The sequence below is a fragment of the Athene noctua genome, chromosome 1, assembly GCF_965140245.1.
Source record: "Athene noctua chromosome 1, bAthNoc1.hap1.1, whole genome shotgun sequence".
NCBI lineage: Eukaryota > Metazoa > Chordata > Aves > Strigiformes > Strigidae > Athene > Athene noctua.
The window spans coordinates 151,232,059-151,255,901 of record NC_134037.1 but is presented as its reverse complement, the minus strand read 5'-3'; the positions used below and the strand labels follow the sequence as shown (position 1 = coordinate 151,255,901).

Genomic DNA, 23,843 nt, shown 5'->3' with positions numbered 1-23,843 from the left:
AGAGACAAAAAGAACTCTGAATGTATTGGGATTTTCTTGAATTTATGTTTTTCACTCTCCAAATACAGATGCGTGTGCTATTACTCAGTTCTAGTTTTCTTCCAGAATGCCCAGTGATACTAAGAATTATGCTCCAAATAGAAGCTCTCTCGTTCATCACACGTCTCAGAATGAGGTACAAAAAGACTATACTTTGGGCTAGAGTACCTTAATATCAAAGCATTTATTGTGTGCTATAAAGCATAGAAGTAATTTACAAAAAGCTACATTTGTAGGACAGGCTTCACATGTATATCATTACAGAAATAAATTATTCATATTTATCTTCAGCATAGTTCATAATAAAGTTATCATCGACTATCAGCTTAATTATAAATTCTGAAAGGAGTTTGAGTTCTCTGTAACACTGACTGCTCTTGTCATTATAATTTCTATTAGTTTTTGATCCTCAAAAACTGAAATAGCAGGATCTAATATTCTGTGTGATTTTTTCTGTCTTTCCATCAAACATTTAAGAGATTTACAGACAATACCATAGTATTAACTAAAACACTGAGAAAACACTGCTGTCCATCTCCTTAGGAGAGAACTAAAAAACAGAGCATGAATTTACCATCATTAAGTTCAAAACTTAAAGAGCTGCTGTCATTTAAGTTCTATGTTTGTTTCTTTGTATAAGACTTCCAGCTTCACCCCACATGGTTCAATTACAATTCTCTTTATAAAAAGTACTATAAAAAAATCTTATTAAAAGCAATCTTGATATTCAATTTAAATACAATATGATCGTAAGTTTAGTTTGAGACTTTAACCTGCTTGAAAACTTAAAGAAAGGTTAAAGGGATTCAGTTTTAATTAAACCTATCTGTAGCAACCTGAATCTAAGTCTCAGGGTTTTGCAACCCAATTTCTCATCAGAATATTATTAAAGCTCACCTGAATTGAATGACAATCCTACATTCCTCTAGGCTTTCCAAGTACATTATCTTCCCCTCTGGGAATGAATACTTTACTATGACTGATGAAGATGATATATAGAACAAATGGAGTTTTTCCACATGAAAGTAAATTTCTTCCTACCCTTTTTTGACTTCTTCCTGCCATATTTCATTAGCATCTAGATACAACTACTCTAAGACATTAGTCCTAAGTTTTTGCTTCATATGATGTATTACATGAAATATTTTAAATTAATTAGAGTTTAGAAAACCATCCCAGTCTTTAGCTACTGTAGTCTGGTTTATGTACTTCACCAACCTGCAAGACAATTTACAAATTATACCCTCTTTCCAAAAAATTAGATAATTTTATTAAAAGTCTGCTTTTAAAATGGCTACCTATTAAAATACATATTTAAAACAAATGTCATCTAGTCTTCAACTGTGTTGACAATTTAACTCAAATACTGTTATACCCATAACATCACATTAAAACCTTGAGCAGTGGGAGGGGTTGCAGCAAGTAAAGGAGGAATAAGGAGGAGAATTTTCTGTGTGTTTATATATATGAAGTTGAGCTATTAAAATATCTTCATCTATCTGTCTTGCAGTCAGTATTGATAGCTGAAATCACTATTATCTAGCAGTAGATGAACTATACTAGTGATTCATTATTCACTTTTGAGTCAGAGGACATCTGATTTCCATATTAAAATTCAAGTACTATACTAACCTATTTTATCAATGTCTATTGCAATGAAAAGTCAATGAGTATTCTAAGGAATGCTACTCTATCATTCACTAGGCTAACCATGTGAGACAGGATCATGGCTGAAAACAGTACTGCACCAACTTTTCTGTTTAATCTTCTACATCAAAAACAAAGGCTTTTTTTAAAATATCATTGCCTGTAGACTCAAATTATCACAGTGAATAGTGCACAGACCTTGCTATTGAGTACTTAAAGAAAATAAGAACTTCTGACAATTGAAATAGAAGCATTTTATGACTGGAAACTGAAGCATAACTTCAATATTTAAACACTTTTGTTTATTCCATTTATAAGTGTATTGAACTTGAGACTATGGAAAACAATAGTAAACAGATTGCTATGAAGCACTGAAAAACAATAGATCTGAAAAACACTACAAGGGTAGTCCATTTATTTCTTTATTACTGCACACTTTTTACAGAAGCTTAACCACAGTACTTCAGAAAGCATCACAAGATACCAAACTAATGGCATATGTAATGAGTCTTATCATTCTGAAGTAATGTAAGCACATACAATTTAAGTTCATGACCTCCCCAAATAGTTTTCTTAATCAAGGGTAAGAAAGAAAACTCAGCATTTAACTTTTTGTTTAAGCAGAAGTAGTAAACTACCTCAAATTGTGAATTCATATACTTTTTTGTAATATACACACACTGAACATTCACTGGATCAGTATTTATGCAAAACAAAAGTTGGATAAATAACACTGCATACTTCTGAAATGCAGTCAAGAGAACAAAATAATTTCATAAAGTCCCAGTTCAGTAAGAACCAGCAATCAAATTCCTAGTATCTGGATGGACTAATACCTAACCTTGAAGAAGGGATAGAGGTGAAAGGGAAAAACAGAACAAAACCCCACAAAACCCCAAAGAGAGTAGAATTAGGACTGCAGGATTTAAGAAGGATAAATGCATGTCACTCCCATTTAAGAACTTGCAAAATATAGTTTGAGTGTAGCTAGCCTTCTGAGTAAGGAGGAAATTTATATTTTTGTCTCAAGTTCAGAAAGAGTGATTCACCCTTCTGGTTCTCAGAGTAAGCAATGCAATTCTCCTACATGTAATCCTGCCACCTTCCTGTTCTGCTAGCATCCTTCCTCCTCCCCTCAAAACAGAACACCACCTACTGTTTCGTAAGAGGTTAGTTTTATTTTAGGTTACCATTTTCTAGCAGGACTTTTGTCTACACTCTCATGATGAGTGGGAATTCTGAAGAGCCTTGGTCCTTGGACAACACTGTCAGATCAGTAAAAGAAGATAAAGCAAGATACTCCACTGTTACTTCTCCTTCTCTGTGTACAGTTTTACAGAAGCCTAACTGTAGAGCTTTAGGAAGAACCTCAGGTAGCTTAGATACAGCCTAAAGTTGCAGTGTAATCAAGCTAGATCCTTTACACAAGTCATTGCCTTATATTAAAAAAGAAAGATATGCATAATAATGACAGTACAATAGAAACATGTACATTGTTAGGCTACTGCAATGTAGAGAAAAATATTATTAGTGTAAATCATAACATACATTTTTACTCCCAGAATTTCATCATTGCTACAAAACTGTCCTTAAGTGAAAAGGATATTGATCTAAAACATAGTGCAGGAGAGAAGAAATAATCCTAAAAATACTTACTGAAGTCACCTGCAAGAAACACTGCTTCTGCTCCTGGTGCCCACTCTTTGCAATATATTCCACCATCCACAAATTGGTTAACTCCGAAGGTTTTGTAACTTTTTGAAAATTTATCAAGGCCTCCTTCATTTTCCTCAATGTTCTTCAAGTGGTTATAAAACAGAGAATACCTTTCAAAGAAAATAGATATATTTTTTTAGAAAGTTTACGAAGTGCCTTTCTTACATTAGCAAGTGTAAGAACAAAAAAACCCCAAACCACTGAGACATGGTGTCATACTATGTCCTAAAACTGCAATATTGGATTCACTGTCCTCTACAGAAACAGAAAAAAAATCAAATACAAACCATATACTTTTTTCATGGTTGTTACACAGTGCAAAGTTGCAATCTTCATGTTTGTCTGTATTTTCTCTACTTTATGGGAACAGTTTGCACTTTAAGTTTAAGACTAACTCCTGATTGGCAGTCAAGAAATCATAGTATTACTACACAACAGGAGAATGTCACACTCTGAACAGCCTAGCACTTTTTCCTCCATCTTATTAATACTGGACACAGGCCTCCTAGGGAGAGTTGTATAGGCCTGCTACATCTCTCACAGTCAGTTTTAATAGACTATCTCAGGACACTGAAAAGTTTACAGTACAGCATGTAAGTACAGAGAAACCAGACTGGCACTTGCAGACAGCAGCTCCTGAGGCAACCTTTTTACAGAGACCATCAGCAAGACTCCAGTTCCCTGGCACTTCAACGATTTTTAACACTGAAATTACCACTTCATGGAAGTAATTATTTACCCTGCTTATACCAGTATGACTTGATATGGCCTAAATTTCTAATCTCAAAATTTGCTAGTAACAGCTTGGAGGATTTTGATGTTTTGTTATGTTTTTCTCAAAGAAGCTCCCATCCATTCAAAAAACAGGTGCAACAAACAAGAGGGTCAACTGACGACTAAAATGTGACCTATTATGTGAAGAAGTACAGCTAAACGCTTCAGTTGAGCATTTAATTAATGCTACCTATACAGGGGGTTTTTAAGTAAAATGTAAATTAGAAATGTGTTTGTGCTCTCCATAAATGAAGTGTTTAAAATGCATAAAAACTACTGAGAATCCCAGTAAGAACGACTTGTTTGCCTCATTACACTTACTGTAATTTGAAAATGGAAACAGAAACAATGAAGAAGCAAAACAGCACAACAGGATGACAACTTGTTGGTTTTAAAGAAAAAAAGAAAAAGAGGTAGCCCGTTTGCAGCATCAGGACCCAAAGACACTGCTTTGATTTGTTTTAAAGTTTTATTTTAGAATTAGTCCTTAATTAGTTCAAAGTAGGGATTAAAATGTCTATTTACTGGTTAAGGTAAAATAACATTACCTACATTAATTTAGAGTACTATGACTACTTTCAAGGTTAATGTCCCAGAAAGTTTTTATTATGAAGACTGATGCTCACCTTTAAAGACAGCGAAATTTGAAAATGCTTCAGGATATACTATAGCAAAAACACTTAACTTTTTGCCCATCCACCTGCATCATTCTTTTAAAATTTGCTCATGGGTATAATCCTCAGAAGTGCATTACTACTACCACTCTGATAATTATTTTCATTTATAGTGCTTGAGGGAGAATATTTCGTCAAATTTCCAGGTATATTACATGTATACACAAACCCAGTTAACAGACTTAAGTTTTAACCAACTGCAATCACAGAAAGATTTATTTATATAAAGTTTAAATACAGAAACACAGAGCAAGTCACAAACTGCATCAAAAGTTCAATATATGACATTTGGTAAAGACAAAATTACTCCATTACTGAAGGGTCCTCCTTGTGGGAAAAAAAAAGTATTTTTAACTGTATAGCTTTATAATTTTAAGCCTTTCTTTAAAATGTATCAGTTATACAAGACAGTGCTATCTGCAAATTCCTATTTCTCAGCTATTTCAAAATTGCTGCCTGTCACATGTATTACTTTTAACTAGTTCCTCTGCAGCAGAAGCAGGAACCCTTCTGCGTATGCTACAGGTAGCTGTTGTGACTCCAGGAAAGATCTAACTGAATCAATGAGTTTGACACTTAAAATAGAAAAGGCATTTTGGAATTGGTTATCTACTTAAAATTAAATCTTTTTCTCCCCATACTTGGTACAAATACATTTTCACAGCTTTAAGAGCATCTTTGGCCAGATATGGTTATTTCCACATTCAAGAAGTGGAGGAAGTGGTAAGCTTCATCTTTAAACAAAAGTCAGTCATATAAATCTTTGAAAGCTGAAGAGAAAAGAAATGATACATTCATAAACAGAGAAGAACAGCAGGTCACAGAGAAGGAGTGAAATCTCTGCACAGAAAAGAAAAAGGCTACAATAAACATCATATAACCTGGAGGCACACACATGCCCACAGCCTACTGTTCTTCCTGAGTCCTCCCTGGCAAAGGAGAATCAAGTCCATTAATCTCATTCTGAAGAAATAAGCAGCAAACAAATTCAGGATTTGAGAGCAGGTTTATGTGGTGGAAGGGATGAAAATGGACTTTCAGAAACCAATTATGTGATTTATGCCCTTGGGAAAAAACACTGACAGTAATACACATTGTAAACTCTGGATTCTTGTTATAGAAGCAGTAAGAGTGCATCCACTGTTTCAGTTTTAGTCTTTCAGTATATTCAAAGTTTGGAGAAAAAAAAAGAGCCCATGACACTTAAGTATTACTGTAACAAAAGACTACACTTTTTTGCTCACTTTGCAATAGTGGTGAGCAAGATTACATGCTCAATAAAAATGTTTTGGAGGATAGGTGGGGGTGAAGGAAGGGAGCAGATTAGAAAATTTGTTGATTTGGGACATAGAACATTATTACAATGATAGGTTTTCATATAGGACAGATGTTGAACAAGTAATACAGCATCATATACACTGAGTAACAATGCTCCCTCAATTTGTACACAAGCACACAGCATGTGACAGAGCAAGTTAATTCAGATATTACTGTTGCATCATCATCACAGAAAACATGATTTTTGAAACAACTAGTGCTCTCTTGTTAAATTATAATCTAGGAAGCATTCAGTTTTAATTTTTTTAACCACCTCCTGAAATTCTTAAGTACACAACTGCAGCTTGCTCAAAGTTCACAAAAAACCCACCAGCTTCTGAAATGAATCAACTACTTGAGCTGTGAACTATTCTAAAAACTCAGCTCAGGAGTTGAAACGCATCTGGACACAGAACAAGGTTACCTGTCATAGAAGGTCTTGTAAAAGAGCAGAAGCATAGTTCTGTATCTGTTGCTGCTTTAAAGGAAAGGATTGAGTGAAGTGCATGTTCACGATCCAGATTTAGGAAATTTAAGGTTTTGCTTTCACAGAAATTTTGGCTTTCATTTCTACATTACTGAAGCTTGTTAATTTTATCCTCCAAACTGAAACCCCAGGATCAAAGAAAATTACAGGAAAAAGTTTTTTGCTCAACCAAATCCAAAGATTTGTATTGTTCACTAATATCATACAAGTATTAGGGGAGATAGACATTAGATTGGTAAAACTGCATTTCATGATCTCCTTTCAACACGGAAAGTTATGTCATGTTCAGTTTAGCATATATACTCATGATACATACAATCAAACTGGACACATTTCAAAAATGAGAAAATTTCTTAGAATTCTGGATTTGTGAACAGAATCAACAACAGTGTCCAGAGCTACAAGTCAAGACAAAAGGCTGACCTGTGCCTTCATCATACCTTTCAAGTCTTCACAGCTTAATGAGTGACTGCGAAGTCTTATTTTAAGAGTTTTCTACTTCCCTGCATCATAGTTCACACTGAAGAGGGCTACAAGGTAAAAACTGTATGCAGGTATGCCTTGGAAAGTACAACCATTACCTTTGGGACAAAAAACTAAATAGAGTAAAAACAGGATGGATCCACACAAGGTACAGAGTATCTGAAGTAACTGCAAAAAACTGTCCCTTACTGCAGCCAAGTATGACAAAACACCTGACAAGTGCAGATGGCAGAAGGCATCTGCTTTTGGTGTATTCCTTGCTCCTGGAGATCTTATGAAAAAAGCAAGCTTTTCAATTCAAGTCCCATAGCCATTCATCTTGCCTCTGTTAACAGACCAATAGGTTTTAAAACTAAAATAAGATTAGGCATTTTCTTCAGACTTAACTGGAAACAAAACTTCAGTCTGAAGTTTCTGCAAGCACACATATGTCCAGCTTGAAACAAGACATTTGGTAACAGAATAGTACTTTTACACCAGCATTTTCCCACTCCTCTTACACTATTTCTCTGTGAAATACTGGCAATCGTAAACATCATTTGAAACAGGGTCACAACAGTCTTTTCCTATTGTTACATTCATAATTTGTAACACAGCATTGCTTTAAATCCCATGCTTTATATGCAGCTTTGTTTAAAGCCTTACAATAGAAGTGTAGGAATTGGCTGACTTTCCATAGAAGCAGGATTGAACATCAAACATGAATTAGTATAATGGCTATCCAGAAAGCAAGTATCTTGCCAATAAAATAACCTTCAAAGTGTAGGAACAAAGACAATATTAAGTCAGTAGCCACTTCAAGGGTTTACATTTCAGGTGAACACATTCCTCACACTTCTATCTCTAAAATGTCCAGATACCTAGAGATCTAAAACTTACACAGTGGAAATATACAGTTATAAAAAGATGGCCTGAAATCTTTCAGTTCAATGCAAAGCTATACAGTTCTTACACAAAAAAACCCTCCTGATGCTGCAGTTCCTATCACTATTGACTTAATTCAGCTATTGATCCCATTAATAGTCTCAGGCATATGTTAAAATTAGTAGCTTCAATATGGAGCATAAGAATAAAAAAGTTAAGCGTCCCCTTCCTCCTCAAAGTTGACTGCCTTAGTGAAATAAGACTTTTGGCATACTATGGAAGAAGTCTGATGGTAAATCAGAACAGTGAATTAAAGCTCCACATAAAGTCTTCAGGTCTTTATTGTTCCAAGCAACCAGAGGTAGTAACTCCTTCCTGATCACCTTGTAAAATGACAAAAAAGGTATGCCAATATTTTAAACTTTTAGATTTAACCAGGTAAGATTTTGTTTCTTAGGCATAACAGTAATCTAAATAGAAACTAGGATAACCGAAAGGCCTTAGCAGCATACAAGATACACTCACTTAATTGGGCCAGTGCTGAACTACAAGATGGCTGCAATGTCAAGACATTTTTATGACCATTCTTGTACCTTTTTATAAAGTTGTAGTTACTGCAGTGTATAGAACAGTCAATCAGCTTATTTGAAGACCTGTGGTGTCAACACTGAAATTAATCCTTTTAGTTCCTCTTCTGCTTATGATGTTGACTTTAGTAGCTGTTCATCTTTTAGATGTCCACACCAGCTTTGTCATAATTTATTACTACAATACTGGCCCAGTATTAATGCTAATTTATTCAAAACATTAAAGCAAGTGGGCAAGCCTTTGATAATGGTATCTGGTGTCCATATGGAAAGCCCAATTCTGCAGATACCAAAGGGAAAAGGATATCAAAGAAAATGCTCAGTAAGGTACTCTGTAGAGAAATCCTCCCATTTTCCAGTAAATACAAACATTTACAGTAATGTTAGTGTTAAAATAAAGCTACACTCCAAAATAAAAGAAAACTATTAGCTACTTAAGTCTGTTACATTTCCTTATATTTTTCCCAATGTAGGTGTTGGAAAGACTAAAATATCAAAAGCAGAAAGGGAAAAACAGTCTGTTTTCCCCCCTTCCTCATCATTTAAACAATAAACAAAGAAAAACTGGTTGAGATTGAGATACCACTTATCCTATTTATCAGCTTAATCCTGAAGCCTCTTAGGGAAATGCTGCCTCTTATTTTCAACCTTCCACTCTTCCCTGCCACAGAAGCAGCTGTTATCAGCATTACAGTCAAACCGGGAATAGGAAAGCAAAGAGGTCATCAAATCCTGTCCTGTACCATCACTGATGTATCATGAACAACACTATTCATAAAGTTACTGAGAATTTTGGAACTCCATTTTCAGAACTACCTTGTGTCTGTCCCTGTCCCCGTCCCCCCTCCCACTTATTACTATGACTGGAAAACTGCTACAGTGCTTTGCTTAAATCGTAGAACTTCCTAACATTGTAACATGCCCCTCTGAGGGCTAACATTCCATCATCCTCTGCTTCAAAATTACACTGAAATTCTCCTGAAGCTTTCCAGTTATAGTACTAAGGGGTAAATAACGGGCTCTGCGGACTTCTCCAGGCATTTTTACTTTGGTGGTTTTGATTAAAGCATTCATACATCTTGTAAACAAGAATGCATGCCATCACACCCCTGGAACAATATTGAAATTGCATGCTGTGTTCAGACTTGTTGATTGAAGCTCACTGTGACAGTGCAGGAAGACTGGGGCCAGTGGTAGGGGGAAAAGAGTCAGGCAGTGTCAAACTCATTCACCTACTGATGTGGACAGACTATCAAAACATTCCCTGTTTTGGTATAGATCTACTCTACCTTATGACCCCTGTGGACAATCAAAAGGGACAAAAAAACCTGACAAAAATCCAAATCTCCTTTTCTACAGGTTAAAAGTAAAGCTGTTACATGTTTCTGAAATCACAATCTTAAAGAGTTCTGTGTGTGGCTAAATGTGAATTCCCAGAGGTTCTAGTTGCTCTATTAAAATTATTCATTACACAAGTACTTTGCCCCTCCCGAGTCAGAGAGAATTTTAACACACATTGTCAGCCGAAAACTAAGGATTCTGCAGGTTGCCCGATGATATTAAGTTCCTTTCAGGTGTAGTAAAATTAACTGTTATCACAATAATTTGGGGATACGGTTATTTCAACAAGGAGGTTACACAGTTAAACCATTTCTGTTACAATTCCTACCAAAGAAATGCTTTATTACTAGTTACTAAAAAGACCACCCAGAGTACCTGTAAGAGCAAGCAAGAAAGGCACAAATTTCAACAGCAACTTTTCCCTTTCCCCACCCTGCAGATAATGAATGCCAACATGCAGTTTTTAATTTCTTCCTTTCCAACAGTCAGGACAGCTCTTCTCTGTGCTCTTCTGGTTTCCCCAGGAGAGTTCTTTAAAATTTACCCAAATGAACAGGAAGAGGGAAAGTAGTGCCTGCTATTGCTGAATCCCAAGAACACAGTGGCTATTCAATAGCTACATCCAAAGATCCTTCAAGTAAATGGATTGAGTGTCCTTATGACTTCAACTAGAATAAGTCTTTAATATTGGAAGCTCCACTGGAAATGGAAGCAGAAGCAGTTTTAAAAAGAAATGCAATAGCACTCACAACACTAAGTAGTTACTTAAGATTTCTGGGCACTTGCCATGGTGATCAAACAGATGTGAACTCCCAACTCCCTCTGGATGTTCCATGATTTCAGTATGGAGAGGTAACACAGCTTTGTCTCAAACTAAATGCAGCATCTTAAAAATTAAAAAAAATAATTGCTTGGGGATAATGACTAATCACTTGCTCTGTTGAAAGTTATTCACACAGGACAAGTGACTGGTTCAGCATCAACTTATTCCAAAATAAAGTGCAGTGACATGCAAGCCAAGTCCTAACAACAACTACAGTCTAGTACATAGGAGCATGACAAAATTGGCAGAAAACAAAGGGAAACCAGAGATGTTCTTAACATCCTACCACTAGTTGCTATTTTTAACAGAGATGTAAAGACCCAGAACCTATGACGTCTAATAAAGATAAACACCTTTCAGTAGTATTTCAGCAAGAAGATTATTTGCTTACTTGAGTTCCGGCACTGTGCTTTCTGCAAAATACAGGGGACTAGAAGCAAGCCTCTTCCCTATGTTAGGATAACTTAGGGGTTTCACCAGCATTTGACAGCTGTAATGTTTTTGCCATCAGTTTCAGAACCAACATACACAGTGCTCAATTCAGAACCAAATGCAGGAGTGATTACAAGATGTATTAAATGCAGAGTGAATGCAATCATTTACTAATAATTGCTCCACTGACTTATCTAAATCATTCCCACTTCTAAGAATGTCCTTTCCCACAGTATTTAGAGGTTGTCTTATCCACAGCCACATATAAACATACCATCTATCACCCCCTTCAGTTTATTAGAAACACATGGATGCACCTCACAGGATAAATGTAACAAATTACCAGTGTTTAGAAGGAGCAAGACACAACTTCTTTCTATCAGAAGGCTAGCAAATACTTAGAAACATCAATTCAAGCAAGAGCAAAGTGTATACATAACTATTAACACTTGCTACAAGACAACCATTTTATCTTTTACCCTCTACTGAGATAAAAAGGTATATAGTTACCTTTTTTAAAAAACTAAAAGACACCCCAAAAAAAAACCAAAACACAGCCACACCCAAAAACCTTATGATACTAAGTAGTAGTATAACTTTCTGGAACAGCACAGCTATGTACATTCTGTCCCTGTCAAAGCACTGAAGATAGCTTCCCTGTCATGACGAAACAGTCTAAATAAAACAGCAATTATAAAATAACTGGAGTTGTGTATGGTTTTTCTTTGTATATAAGGAAACAAATTCACCAGTAGCATACTTCATTTATCTTGTTTTACATACCAGAACTTTTATCAGATAAACACGTTAGATATAGATTTTTTCATTTAATAGTCATTGTCTCACTATCTCTCTGCTAAGTAGTCTTAATTATGCATGAATTGTACACTGAAACCCCTGGTTTAGCTGCAATAATTTGCTTCTCTGTTGTGGTGATATCCAAAGCAAGTTGGAGTTCTTTTTGCATTAACATAACTACAGAGAAACTCCATCATATTTGAGCAGAAAGCTGCAGAAATGCAGGGACAGATTTCTTTCTCAAAATCAGTAGACTAAGACTGTGTTAGCTCATGTTTCATATTACACAAGAGAAAATAAACTGAAAGGTCAGTTGAACAGTTACAGCATTGCCCTTTTCCAAGGTAATCAGCAGAGCATGTAGCAAAGACGTGAACACAAGCGTGACTGGAAAGACAGTAGCTGATAAAGAGGCTTTTGCTGCCAAAAGTATGTGGGACAAAACATTGTTCTCTCAATGCCCATCGAGGAGTGTGGCATACTGCAAGCCTTACTTCAGTAACTCTGATTTATTACTTTAATTTGAAATTGTGTTCATGTTAAACATTCAGGTTTTCATATTGCTAAAACACACTAGAATATGTAATACTGAACATTAATCACATTCTCAGGTAAGCTACAGGAACAGTACCATTATTAATTTGTTTGCAATAGGAACACAATACAGTCAAAAAAATCATCTGGTCTAATGCATTTTTACTTTAAGTACACAAATTCTTCTTGTTATTCAGTACTATTTAGCTGGAATCTGTAGCGTGGATTTTTCCCTCATATAAAAAGCAGCTCATTTTTCCTCTTAGAAGCAGGTATTTATTAGCAGAACCTTCCAAAACTACTTCTACTCATCATATTAATATATGCTTAAAGGACCTTAATCTGGAAACAACTCACTCAAATGCTTTATTTGCCAGAATTATTTTTAATGCAGCGGTAAATAACAGCATAACAATTCCCATTTGATTCCACTGCCAACTACTTCCAACAGACTATCTTCATATTAATAGATATCAAGGTCTAGTTGGGGGAAAAAGTCAGTGATTATCACAGCACTAGCACAAAGTTGGAATCAAAACACAAAGTAAAAGTAGTAGCTACACAAGAGGCTTTGGGAGAAAAAAAACACACAGAATTTCTTAAAAACAAAATATAATATGCCTCTTAGTGGGCAAGTTTATTACCTCTTGAAGGTCTTCAGTAACCTGGAAGTGTCAGTCAGTACCATTTCTAAAGCATCTATTTGCATGGTGAGAACCAGCCCACACACCTCCTGTGAGTGCCAAAAGCTCTCTACACATAGTGACACAGTAGTCTAGACTTCAGTAGCTACTTAATTTCGTTTTAGTTGTTTAAATAAAGCAATTTCTAATGTTGTAAGGTTGTTGGTTTAGTTTGTTGGGTTTTTTTTGTTTGTGAGATTTTGGTTTTTTATTAGCTTGCCACAGCAGTAAACACATATGCAACCATCTGTTTCTTTTCAAATTTGGATTTCAAGCCTGCTGCATCAGTTTGGATTCCACTTTCTTAGTAATGCCACAAGTAACATTAACTGGCGTAAGTGAAGCTCAACACAATGTTAAGACAGACTTACCTTTCTTAAAAAGTACCCAAGAAGTTAAGAATCAAAAGTTTCAGTTGTCTACCAAACATGAAAAAGCTTTTAATTCAGAAGACACTTCTGATTATTTCAAATATAACAGCAGACATTCCTCACTACCTTAGCCACTCCAGTGGGGCACATTATTTAGTAATAATTGGTATTTGAATTTCCTAACACAAAATTGTACAGCTGCTCTAGTTATAACTTCATTGTTAATTTCCATGTGTTACTTCATCTCCTTTTAAAATATGTTCCAGAAATTAGAAACAAAGTCTTAACAGATCAGATCAATGGCTTGTATATTCAAGCAGTTCACTATTTGAAAGTTATGTAGAAAGTTAAAATAAAAATCTTCTCATCCCCTGATAACCAAACTAACAAGAATCCCTCTTACTACAGGACTGTTTCCTTGTCAAACTTCAAACATTTAAATGCATAGCCATCTCCAGAGGCTGTCAAAAAGATGGCTAGAGGAAAGATACCCACAGCAACACCCACTACTCTACTTCTCTACTACTGCAAACCTTGCTCCCTGTAACAGTTTTACTCTTATCTAGTGTGACCATAAACCTACAATATTCCACCTAATTAAGTAGCTAATTCCTATTACTTTAGCCTCAGTTTTAAGATGTGCATATATTCATAACCACCTAAAAAATGCAGTGTTCTCATTTTCTCATGCACACAAAAGTACTCCCAATGTAGGTTTCTTTCTGGCCTCTTAAGTATTTGTCACCCACTTTTAGATTACCTCTCTGTATTTTACTGTGACAAAGAAAACTTCACAGTGCTCTACAAAAGAAAAGGATGTGTGATATTTTTACATATAAAGGAGAGAAAAACAAGTATTAAACAGGATGGGAAGAAACACAGGGTGGGGGGCGGAACACCACTAAGCTACTTCACCTTCTACATTTATAACACCAGTTTCAGGCACCTTAGCAGAAGCACCGCATTGGTTTCACAGTACAAGCTTGGCTAAAATTTAATTATTAACTACTTTCAATGCAGACAGGACCCACAAGGGGAAGCTAAGAGCTCTTAAACATTTACACAGTCCACAATGCAAAATGCTTATAATTTAGTATCAACATGCTAGAAGTATAACTTGTTACCTAAGAAAAGTCTGTAACTAGTCCCAGGCAAATCAAGTTATTCTCACAGAAGATGAGCAAGCAAAAAGCATGTATTGTTGAGTGCTGCTCCCAGGAATACTTGTATACAACAGCTTATTTCATTCATGGCCAAGCATTTTCAAGGTGCAGTCTAAAAGCTACTTTTTTTCTAGACTTCAATAAGTACAAAGATAAGAAATATTAGTCATTAACCAATTTGTATAATGATCTGAAAAAGAGAAGTGTAAACATCAAATTCTCCAAGTTATTACACCAAATATTCAAACCTCTTTAGAAATTGAGTTTGTATAGTACAGCTATTTTTCTGAAACATTAAACTACCATATCTCTGACACAATCTTTAATATGACTAAAACTATATTAATTGCTGCATGCCAAAAATTTGTTCAACACCTAACTGCAGGATGAGCACTACTCAGAAACTGTCGGATTCACCCCAACCACATACCCACTTTCACATGATGTAAGCTCGTACGTACATATGACATAGCCTCCAAGACACCCCTGCTTTCTGATGGGATTGTAGCTGTAGTTTGTTAGCAGGGACACCCTGATAATCATAGAAGTCGCCATTACTTTGCAGCCTCCAAGCACATTAGTCTCTCATCTATAATGCAACTTGTCTGTCACATTATAAAGCTTATGGCTCAAGTTTTGAATTGATACAACTAAAGGAAGTGTTAAACAAGAGGGGAGAGTATTAACTAATACTGCAAGACTCATAAATCACCTACCACATATGACTCAAGACTTAGCAAGACAGTGCACTTTACATCAGATTTTCAAATATCTGAAGTGATGAGGTAATACAAGATACAGAAAGCCACTTGCAGTTGAGGGGGTGTGGGAGAAGGAGGAAGCAAAACCCCATAAACATAGAAAGCCTGGTATTGCCACTGTTAGTCATCCTGATATGCTGCACACCCAAGTGCAATTGTTGTCTTACTCAAAGTACTACTGGGAATGTTTCAGAGATGATGGAATATTAACTCCTGGTATTACACAAATGTTAAGTAGCACAAGATGAACAAGCTATCTACTGGGTGAAGAAAACCCATTTTCACAATTTTAGACTCATCTTGTCTTCTTAAGAGTATATGCACCTTCCAAAACTACTGAAGTTAGAGAAGTCTTTAATATCAAATTCTGATGTAAGCTGTATTTACACAGAACCTTTTGTATAGAAAATTAATATTACTAAGCATTCACTTCAGATGGATAAACTTAAACAGTTGTACTGGGTCTGGCTGAGTTGGGTCTGACATCTCCTGTTAATGGGAAGTAGAGAATAAATCTGGGTTTGGGTTTTTTTTGCTTCCACACACAGACTTCTGCACAGCGTTATGCTGTTTACTGGTGGATCCTGTCATGTGGTAGGAAGCCATCGGAAGCGGAAAGCTGCTGTGTGGAGTCCCACAAGACAAGTCATTGAGGCCACTGAAGGAAAAGGTGAGTCAAGAGTTTGCAGAAGTAAAAGCAACCCAACTAGCCTTAAAGATTGCCAAACAAGAAAAGGGGCCAGTACTCTATCTCTACACTGTCTCCTAGATGGTGGCTAAAACCCTGTGGGGGTGGCTACAGGAGTGGAAGACCACCAATTGGCGGCGCAGAGGTAAACCCATCTGGGCTGCTGCACTGTGGCAGGACATCGCTGCCCGAGTGCAAAACGTGACTCTAAAGGTACGTCATGTAGATGCTCATGTGCCCAGAAGCCGTGCCACCGAAGAACATTAAAACAGTGAGCAAGCAGACAAGGCTTCCAAAATTGAAGTAGCTCAACTGGACTTGAACTGGGAGCACAAGGGTGAGCTGTTTGTAGCTCAATGGGCCCATGAAACATCAGGGCATCTCGGGAGAGATGCAACGTACAGATGGGCTCGTGATTGAGGTGTGGACCTGACCATGGAGGCCATCTCACAGGTCACTCATGAATGTGAAACATGTGCTGTGATCAAGCAAGCCACGTGAGTAAAGCCTCCCTGGAACAGAGGGCAATGGCTGAGTTTTCGATATGGTGAGGCCTGGCAAATCGATTATATTGGACCTGTGCCACGAACACGCCAAGGCAAGCGCTACATACTCACCATAGTAGAAGCAACTACTGGTTGGCTTGAAACATACCCTGTAAATCATGCCACTGCCCGAAATACCATCTTAGGTCTTGAAAGGCAAATTTTATGGCGACATGGTACTCCTGAAAGAATTGAATCAGACAACAGGACCCATTTTCGAAATAATCTTATAAACTCCTGGGCAAAGAAACATGGCATTGAATGTGTGTATCATCTCTTATTACCCACAAGCATCTGGAAAGATTGAAAGATATAATGGGCTGTTGAAGACGATGTTGAGAGCATTGGACAATGGGGATGGAAGCACTGGGATATAAATTTAGCAGAAGCCACTTGTCTAATTAACACCAGAGGATCTGTTAACCATCCTGGTCCTGCCCAAACAAACCCCCTTCATACTGTGGGAGGAGATAACGTCCCTGTAGTACACACAGGGAAATGGCTGGGGAAGGCAGTGTGGGTTGCTCCTCCCCTGGGAAAAGGCAAGCCCATTCTTGGGATTGTCTTTGCTCAGGGACCTGGATGTACTTGGTGGGTAATGCAGGAGGATGGGACTACTCGGTGTGTGCCTCAAGGACATTTAACCTTGGGGGGAAAATAATCTGTGGGGTGAGTTCTATGTGATGGATGAAGTAGGAACAATGAAGAGTGAACCAGATACATGCAATGATGATTCAAACCTAGCCGGTGCTGGAGTCCAACAGCCAACATCTGTCCTGAACATCCATCTTGACAGATGGGAGCCAAGTCACTGAACATCTGAAAGAGTGAAGAAAGCTTATGAAATGGATAAATGAATATTATGTGGGACCTGGGCATGACATAAATGGTATGGAATAAGGGGTGGAGAGACTGTACTGGGTCTGGCTGAACTGGAATTGTTTTTCCCCTACAGCAGCCCTCACCGTGCTGTTTGATGCTGGGAGCTGGCAGGTGTTGATGGCACCCTGGAGTTGTGGCTGCTGCTGAGCAGTGCTTACACAGCACCAAGGCTCTTTACGACATTTCCCCCCACAGTGGGACGGGGTGGGCAAGATCTTGGGAGGGGACACAACCAGGACAGCTGACCCAAACCGACCAAAGGGATATTCCAGACCGTATGACGTCTGCTCAGTATAAAGCTGGGAGAAAGGAGGAAGGGGGTGGGGGTCACCCTTGGCCCTCCGAGGCAGCCACTGTGCCTATCAGAACCCTGCTGCCTGAGGAGGTCTGACAGCACCTCTTCATGGGAACTAGAGAATAAATCTGCTTTCTTTTTTTGTGCTTCTGCGTACAGACCTTTGCTTCACTTTGCTTGTATTAAAACTGCTTTTGTTTTAACCACAAGGGTTGGTCTACCTTATTTTCTTTCCCCTCTTTGCCCTGCTGAGAAAACAAGGGGAAATGGGGGGAAGTGATAGAGTCACTTGGTGGGTACGTGGCATTTATCCAAGGTCAAACCACCACAACAGCAAAAAGGTTGAGCAATATAGTGAAAGCCTACATGTTAGATAGGATTTTCTGTTTTAGTAATTTTGCACCTTCACTATGACATTCTTATAACTATTTAGTATGTTTTTTCCTCTGTCTAGAGGAATTTAGACAATTTACACTGGCTGACCTGCTTGAAAAGTCGTATTTTCAAGTACCTATTTTAAAGTACAAAATAGAAAAAGCAGCGCACCATACTGTTGACTGAAAAAAAAAAAAATGTATATGATTATCTACAAATCTGAGTGTTTACATTAGGTGTATACACATACAACATCCCTTCATTCTCCCCCCTTTCACCTGAAATGCATACAACAGAACATAAAAGTAATATCTCTTTTTATTGGAACTAAGCCTAGAAAAACACAACTAGTTCCAATTCTCAGCCTGGAGAGCTGCCAAAGTAAAGCCCACGAATTGAAGCCAAGCAGCACAACAGGTTAGTCCCACAGCTTCAGTCAGCACAGCCTCCTTATTTGAGGTCAACTTGATATGCACTAGCACAAGGGAATAAGAAAGGAGAAAAACCATGAACCAACAACTTTAGGTATTCACAGTTTGTCAGGAAATTAACCTCTTCATTTATGAGCTATGCATCAAGCATACAGCTGGTAAAGACTTCTGAGGCATCATGGAAGAAAAAATATTGTTTGGTATGCAAAGAACTAATGTGTGTATTTTTTCATCAGAATGTATTCATTACATCAGATTTATTATTCCAGAAATAAATCTAATCTACAAACTGTATAGAACTCCTCAAAAATTTCATACTTAAATCTTTTATTCTTCTCCTGGAAAGCCTGAAGTCACTTTCAGTTTCTACAAAGCTACACATACATTAGCATCTATAGGAGTCATCTTTCCCTCCTGACACATAGTTTGCACACTGTCATTTAGAAGCCTTTTTCAGTTGTCATCCGAATTGGTACAAGATGAAAGATTTTAATGTAAAACATATGAAAGAATTTACAGAGGGGATGCCAACTAGATAGAAGAAAAGAAAAACACCTGCCCTTCGGACCAGGGGCCCAGAGAGGATACAGAATCTCTATCCTTGTAGGTTTGAGACCCAAGAGAATAAGTTCATGAACAATCCAGTCCCAATTCAGCACTGACCTGGTTCTGAGCAGGAGGCTGGGACACAGGCAGAATTCAGGGGTCCCCTCCAACCAGAACAGTTTGGTGAATATTTAGTACTTTACACCTACTGAAGGTAGCCAGTTCTGCTTAAGAAATACAGAAGAACATGGCAAGATATATAAAAACAACAATGAAGATAATGACAGAAATACCACAAGTGCTGCAAATGCCAAACCCTTCTAGTGTATCTTAGGTAACTGGCAATCACACACGCCTCCTTTAAGCTTGCATTAATTTTCTTTGTATGTGTATCTATGACAAAGGAATTTCACAGTGCTAAAACAGACAAAAATATGAACAAAATGGCCCAGCTGCCACCTTGAATCAAGTTTTGCTATTGTTCACTTAGGCAATTTTTCTGCAAATACCTTATTAGCATGTAAGTTTTTGCCATATAATTTAGAATCAATTATAGTAGTTACTGCCACATGTAAGGTGAACTTTTATATCAATATTACTTGTAAAATGTTACTACAATTATAGTAACATATTCACAAGGAATTGATACGCCAAGTTATTTCTATTTTAATTCCTTATATACGTTATATAATTGCATAGTACACACTACATGTGTATACACATACACAAATTTACATATATAAAAAATAGTATTATTACAAAGCATTCTAGAATTGCAAGCTAATTTAATATTGGCAAGACATTCCAGAGTCTTCAGCATCAAAGTATAAAGCACTTTGGGTAGGGGATTATGGATGCAAGATTGTATTCATACTGGTTATTATCCAATACTACTGATTTTTTTCTCCTTACTTATCCTTTTAAATCAAATACTACTGGTGCAATTTTTGAGTCTTTCTTCCTGGATAACTAATTAGAACAACAGACAATCCATATCCCCGAGTATTCTGCAACAGAGGGAGCCAGCCTTTGGGAAAGGTAATGCTACCATGACTGCTTCCTGAACTGAAGCATAGAACTGCTATTCAACAGTGTTTTACCCCTACAGGAAAGGGACCCCTTGTTTTCCATCTCACCAAAATCAGCAGGCACGTGAAGCCACTGCATGACGTATGGTATCTTACCTTATGTACCCTTCCTGCTACTGACTGACAACCTTCCTGTACATGCTACTGACAGCCTCTCATTTATAACAGCAATGGGATTCTTGTGGTAAAATTGTGTTAATATACAAGTTTTACAAAACCTAGGACCTTACCCTACATTTCAGTTATCTCTACATCTCCAAGGCTGAACTTAAAAATCCTGAATAAATCAGAGGAGTCGGGGAAGTCCTTTACAAAGGACACTGTTTCCAGGATATAAAAGAACTTAATCCTAAATTTTGAGGACAGGCACAATGTTCTCTGTAGGTTTTGAAGATTTACCCATTACTCTTTGGGGCTGTTCTGTTTAACATGTCTTTCTTCCTTTGCAGGCTTTCCTTAAGACAAATCAGCATACCTCTACATCAGCAGGGAGGGAAACAGAGAATTTGACTCACTGCACTGTGATAGACAGAAGTAGTTTACTGCCCACACATTACAGAGTCTCTTACACAGCAAAGGACTGTAAGTATGTATCTCCATCATTTTAAGATCACTTGAAGGAAGCCTGGATTCTTATAGTCCATCATTCATTTACTCTAAGTAAAACTCTTAATTATTCTCACATTTTTCTGAGCTGAGCATTTAGTGACTAAGAATAAGCACGCTAAATGAACTATTACATTCCTTTTAAAAGTTAAGCCACAGGCCACCAGTGGGTGCACAGTTTGACAAAGTTTACAGACACCTTTGTTCAGAAAGCCCTGGTGTGCCATCCCAATGCATTATGTTACACAATACACTTGTATTCAGTTATGACAAAAAGCCTTCAGCAGCAGACCGGACTGATAAGAGACTCTCGTAGAAAGGCCCTTCTCACCACCAGTCCTTTAGCACAGGTCAGACACGTAAACACAGGCCAGAACCACAGCCTCTTTCTCAAACCAAAAATATCACACAGCTGGTGCAGTTAAGTTTCATGTCCCACATGGAGTCACAGGAGCAAGAGAAGATCGATCTATTCAAGGTTACTAGCATGTTAGCTATAGATGCTGTACCATGTAAATGCAAGGGGGAGAATAATAAGCAAGTCTCAGGTCTAAACTGAACATACATTTTTTTCCTTTATGTGCATAGTACATACAGCAGAATAAAACAATTTTCAACTTGCCAGATTACTTCTTGAGAGAAATTTATGACTACCAATTATTCCTAATTAACTTTCAGATTGCTTACTGAGAAAAATCCACAATAAAAACAAAATTTTGAAGGCACATGAGTATATGTAATGAATATGAACAAAAACTGATCTGGACAATATTAAGGAGCTCAAACCAATAATTCATCCCTCTTCCACACCAGTGAGTTGCTAGAGCTGCACTGCACTTAACACTTGGGGGACTCACATTTGTCCTCCAGCACAGCTAACATATAATGTATGGAAGTTGAAATACAATATAATTTTATTAAGACCCTTGAACAGCATACAGGACCTAGTCAGCAGAGCTGACTTCCCCACCAGCCCTCCCATTCAGCTCCTCTGCAGTACAGGCTCCTGGCACTTCCCAGCTCCAGGACAAGTGCCAAGCAGAGGCCCACAGCCAGGACCTGACCTGCTCTTTGCCCACAACCTTCCCTTTAGCAAGGCCTTCCCCCTCCCCATCTTCACCTCATTTTGAAGCAAATCCAGGCTTTGAACTCCCCAAACAACAAGGTTACTTTTCTCCATATAGTTCTTAAAACAAGCACAAGTGTCCATGATATAATTTAATACATCTAACATTTCAAATAGTTCACACAGTTTACAAAAAAAAAGACTATTTAAAAATGAAATCCCTTCTGTGAAAAGTTTAAGACAGCATGAAGGGAAAACCTGTTCTTTAACTAATTATTTACATATTAAGTTATCAGACTAAACAGGTAAGCAGTTTGCAGTTTCAAAATAGATTTAGCAGAGGCAGATGCCTATTAACATGAGTGGCAGTGAACATGACATATGGCAATTTTTTACTAAAACAAACAGAATGCAAGGTCCACCCTTTAAATCTTGTCCCACTGATGGTCAATTAGCTCTTTCTAGACCAAACCTCACATTTCAGCATCAGGTACACTCCACATTTGCTTTAAGAATAAATTCTGAGTAGCTACTATTTGTCAAAGTGGGTTGTGTGTGTTTGGCATTGTTTTCGGGGGGGGGGGGGGGGGGGGGGGGGGGTGTAACAAACTATCCCTGCTTGAAATAATTATTAATTTCATTTTCTGTTCATTCTCACAGAAACAGAAATAAAACCAGAAGTTAGTTTCACTCGCATGCAGGACAGCTATTCTTAAAGACCATCCAGCAAACTTCAAAGTTTGCTGACTGCCAGAGTCCAGAAAAACCTCACCAACTGGACATTTCACAGAACAACTCAGAAAACCACACAAAAATGCATTCCCAAGAAAAGTCACACAAAACACACACAAACAGTGGCCCCTCCCATCAAATCCTTGAATAGCATACCTTGGACACAATTGAATAGCCAAATTTATCTCATCTTATTAACAACTTTGAAGACTGAAGAGCCAATGCTGCCATATTTCTAATATGTGATATTGTAATTTTTGCTTCCATATGTAATATCCATTATTTGTGAGCTTATGTTCCCATCCCAACAGCTCCATAAAAACTGACAATACCTTCTACTGTCTCACTCCTGACACCACTTATGAAGACTCTCAGTTTCAGTAGTACACAGCATGCTGATTAATGCATTTTAATAACACTGACATATTAAGAGATATAACAGTGATACAGTCATCAATTGGTATAAGATATTCTGCTCCAGAAATAGTTTTGTTCTGAAAATTTACTTTAAGATGCAACCCAGATACACCATGAATATTACAGGCTACAGGAACCATGCAAAAGAATATCAGTTCTAGATTACTACCAAGTACATAAATTTTGTATTATAATTTCCATCTTTCTAAAATCTTTTTATTTCTAATTAATGCTCTGGAGGGAAGTTCCTCCCAGTACCTTGTAAGCTAACCAAGTGCTGCACTTTGCAAAATAAAGGTTTATTATCAACCTCAGAACTCCAAACCCCCCAAAGACTGAAGTCCTAGCTTGTACATCCACAATACATACTGTGGATTGCTCCCTGTGTAAAAAATACACAGCAAATGTTTACAAGGAAGATGGAGAATGGTTCCTGTGTCAGTAGAAAACATGAATGAGGTAACTAATGAAAACATCAAATAGAAGATGCAATGCAGAATATCTGTCAAGATCTGAAAAACCACAAAAAGTTTGTATATTTTACCCTTTCGTAACATTTAGTTGATTCAAGATTCCTTTGCAATAATCATGGAGGTTTGTATTGTCAGAAATATTTCATGGCATCTCTGGCTGGGTTTTGGTTAAGGTTATAAACATTTCCTGTAATATATGGCATTC

At 37.3% G+C, this 23,843-nt stretch overlaps 1 protein-coding gene across 4 annotated transcripts in view; it reads right to left on the bottom strand.

The window, feature by feature from the left end:
• Positions 1-23,843, bottom strand: part of GBE1 (1,4-alpha-glucan branching enzyme 1) — a 167,534-nt gene that overhangs the window by 126,673 nt on the left and 17,018 nt on the right. For all 4 annotated transcript variants that reach the window (XM_074901193.1, XM_074901215.1, XM_074901198.1 and 1 more), the window contains exon 2: positions 3,343-3,512. In XM_074901193.1, coding sequence (XP_074757294.1) covers positions 3,343-3,512 — 170 coding nt within the window. The remainder of the gene's footprint in view (positions 1-3,342; positions 3,513-23,843) is intronic.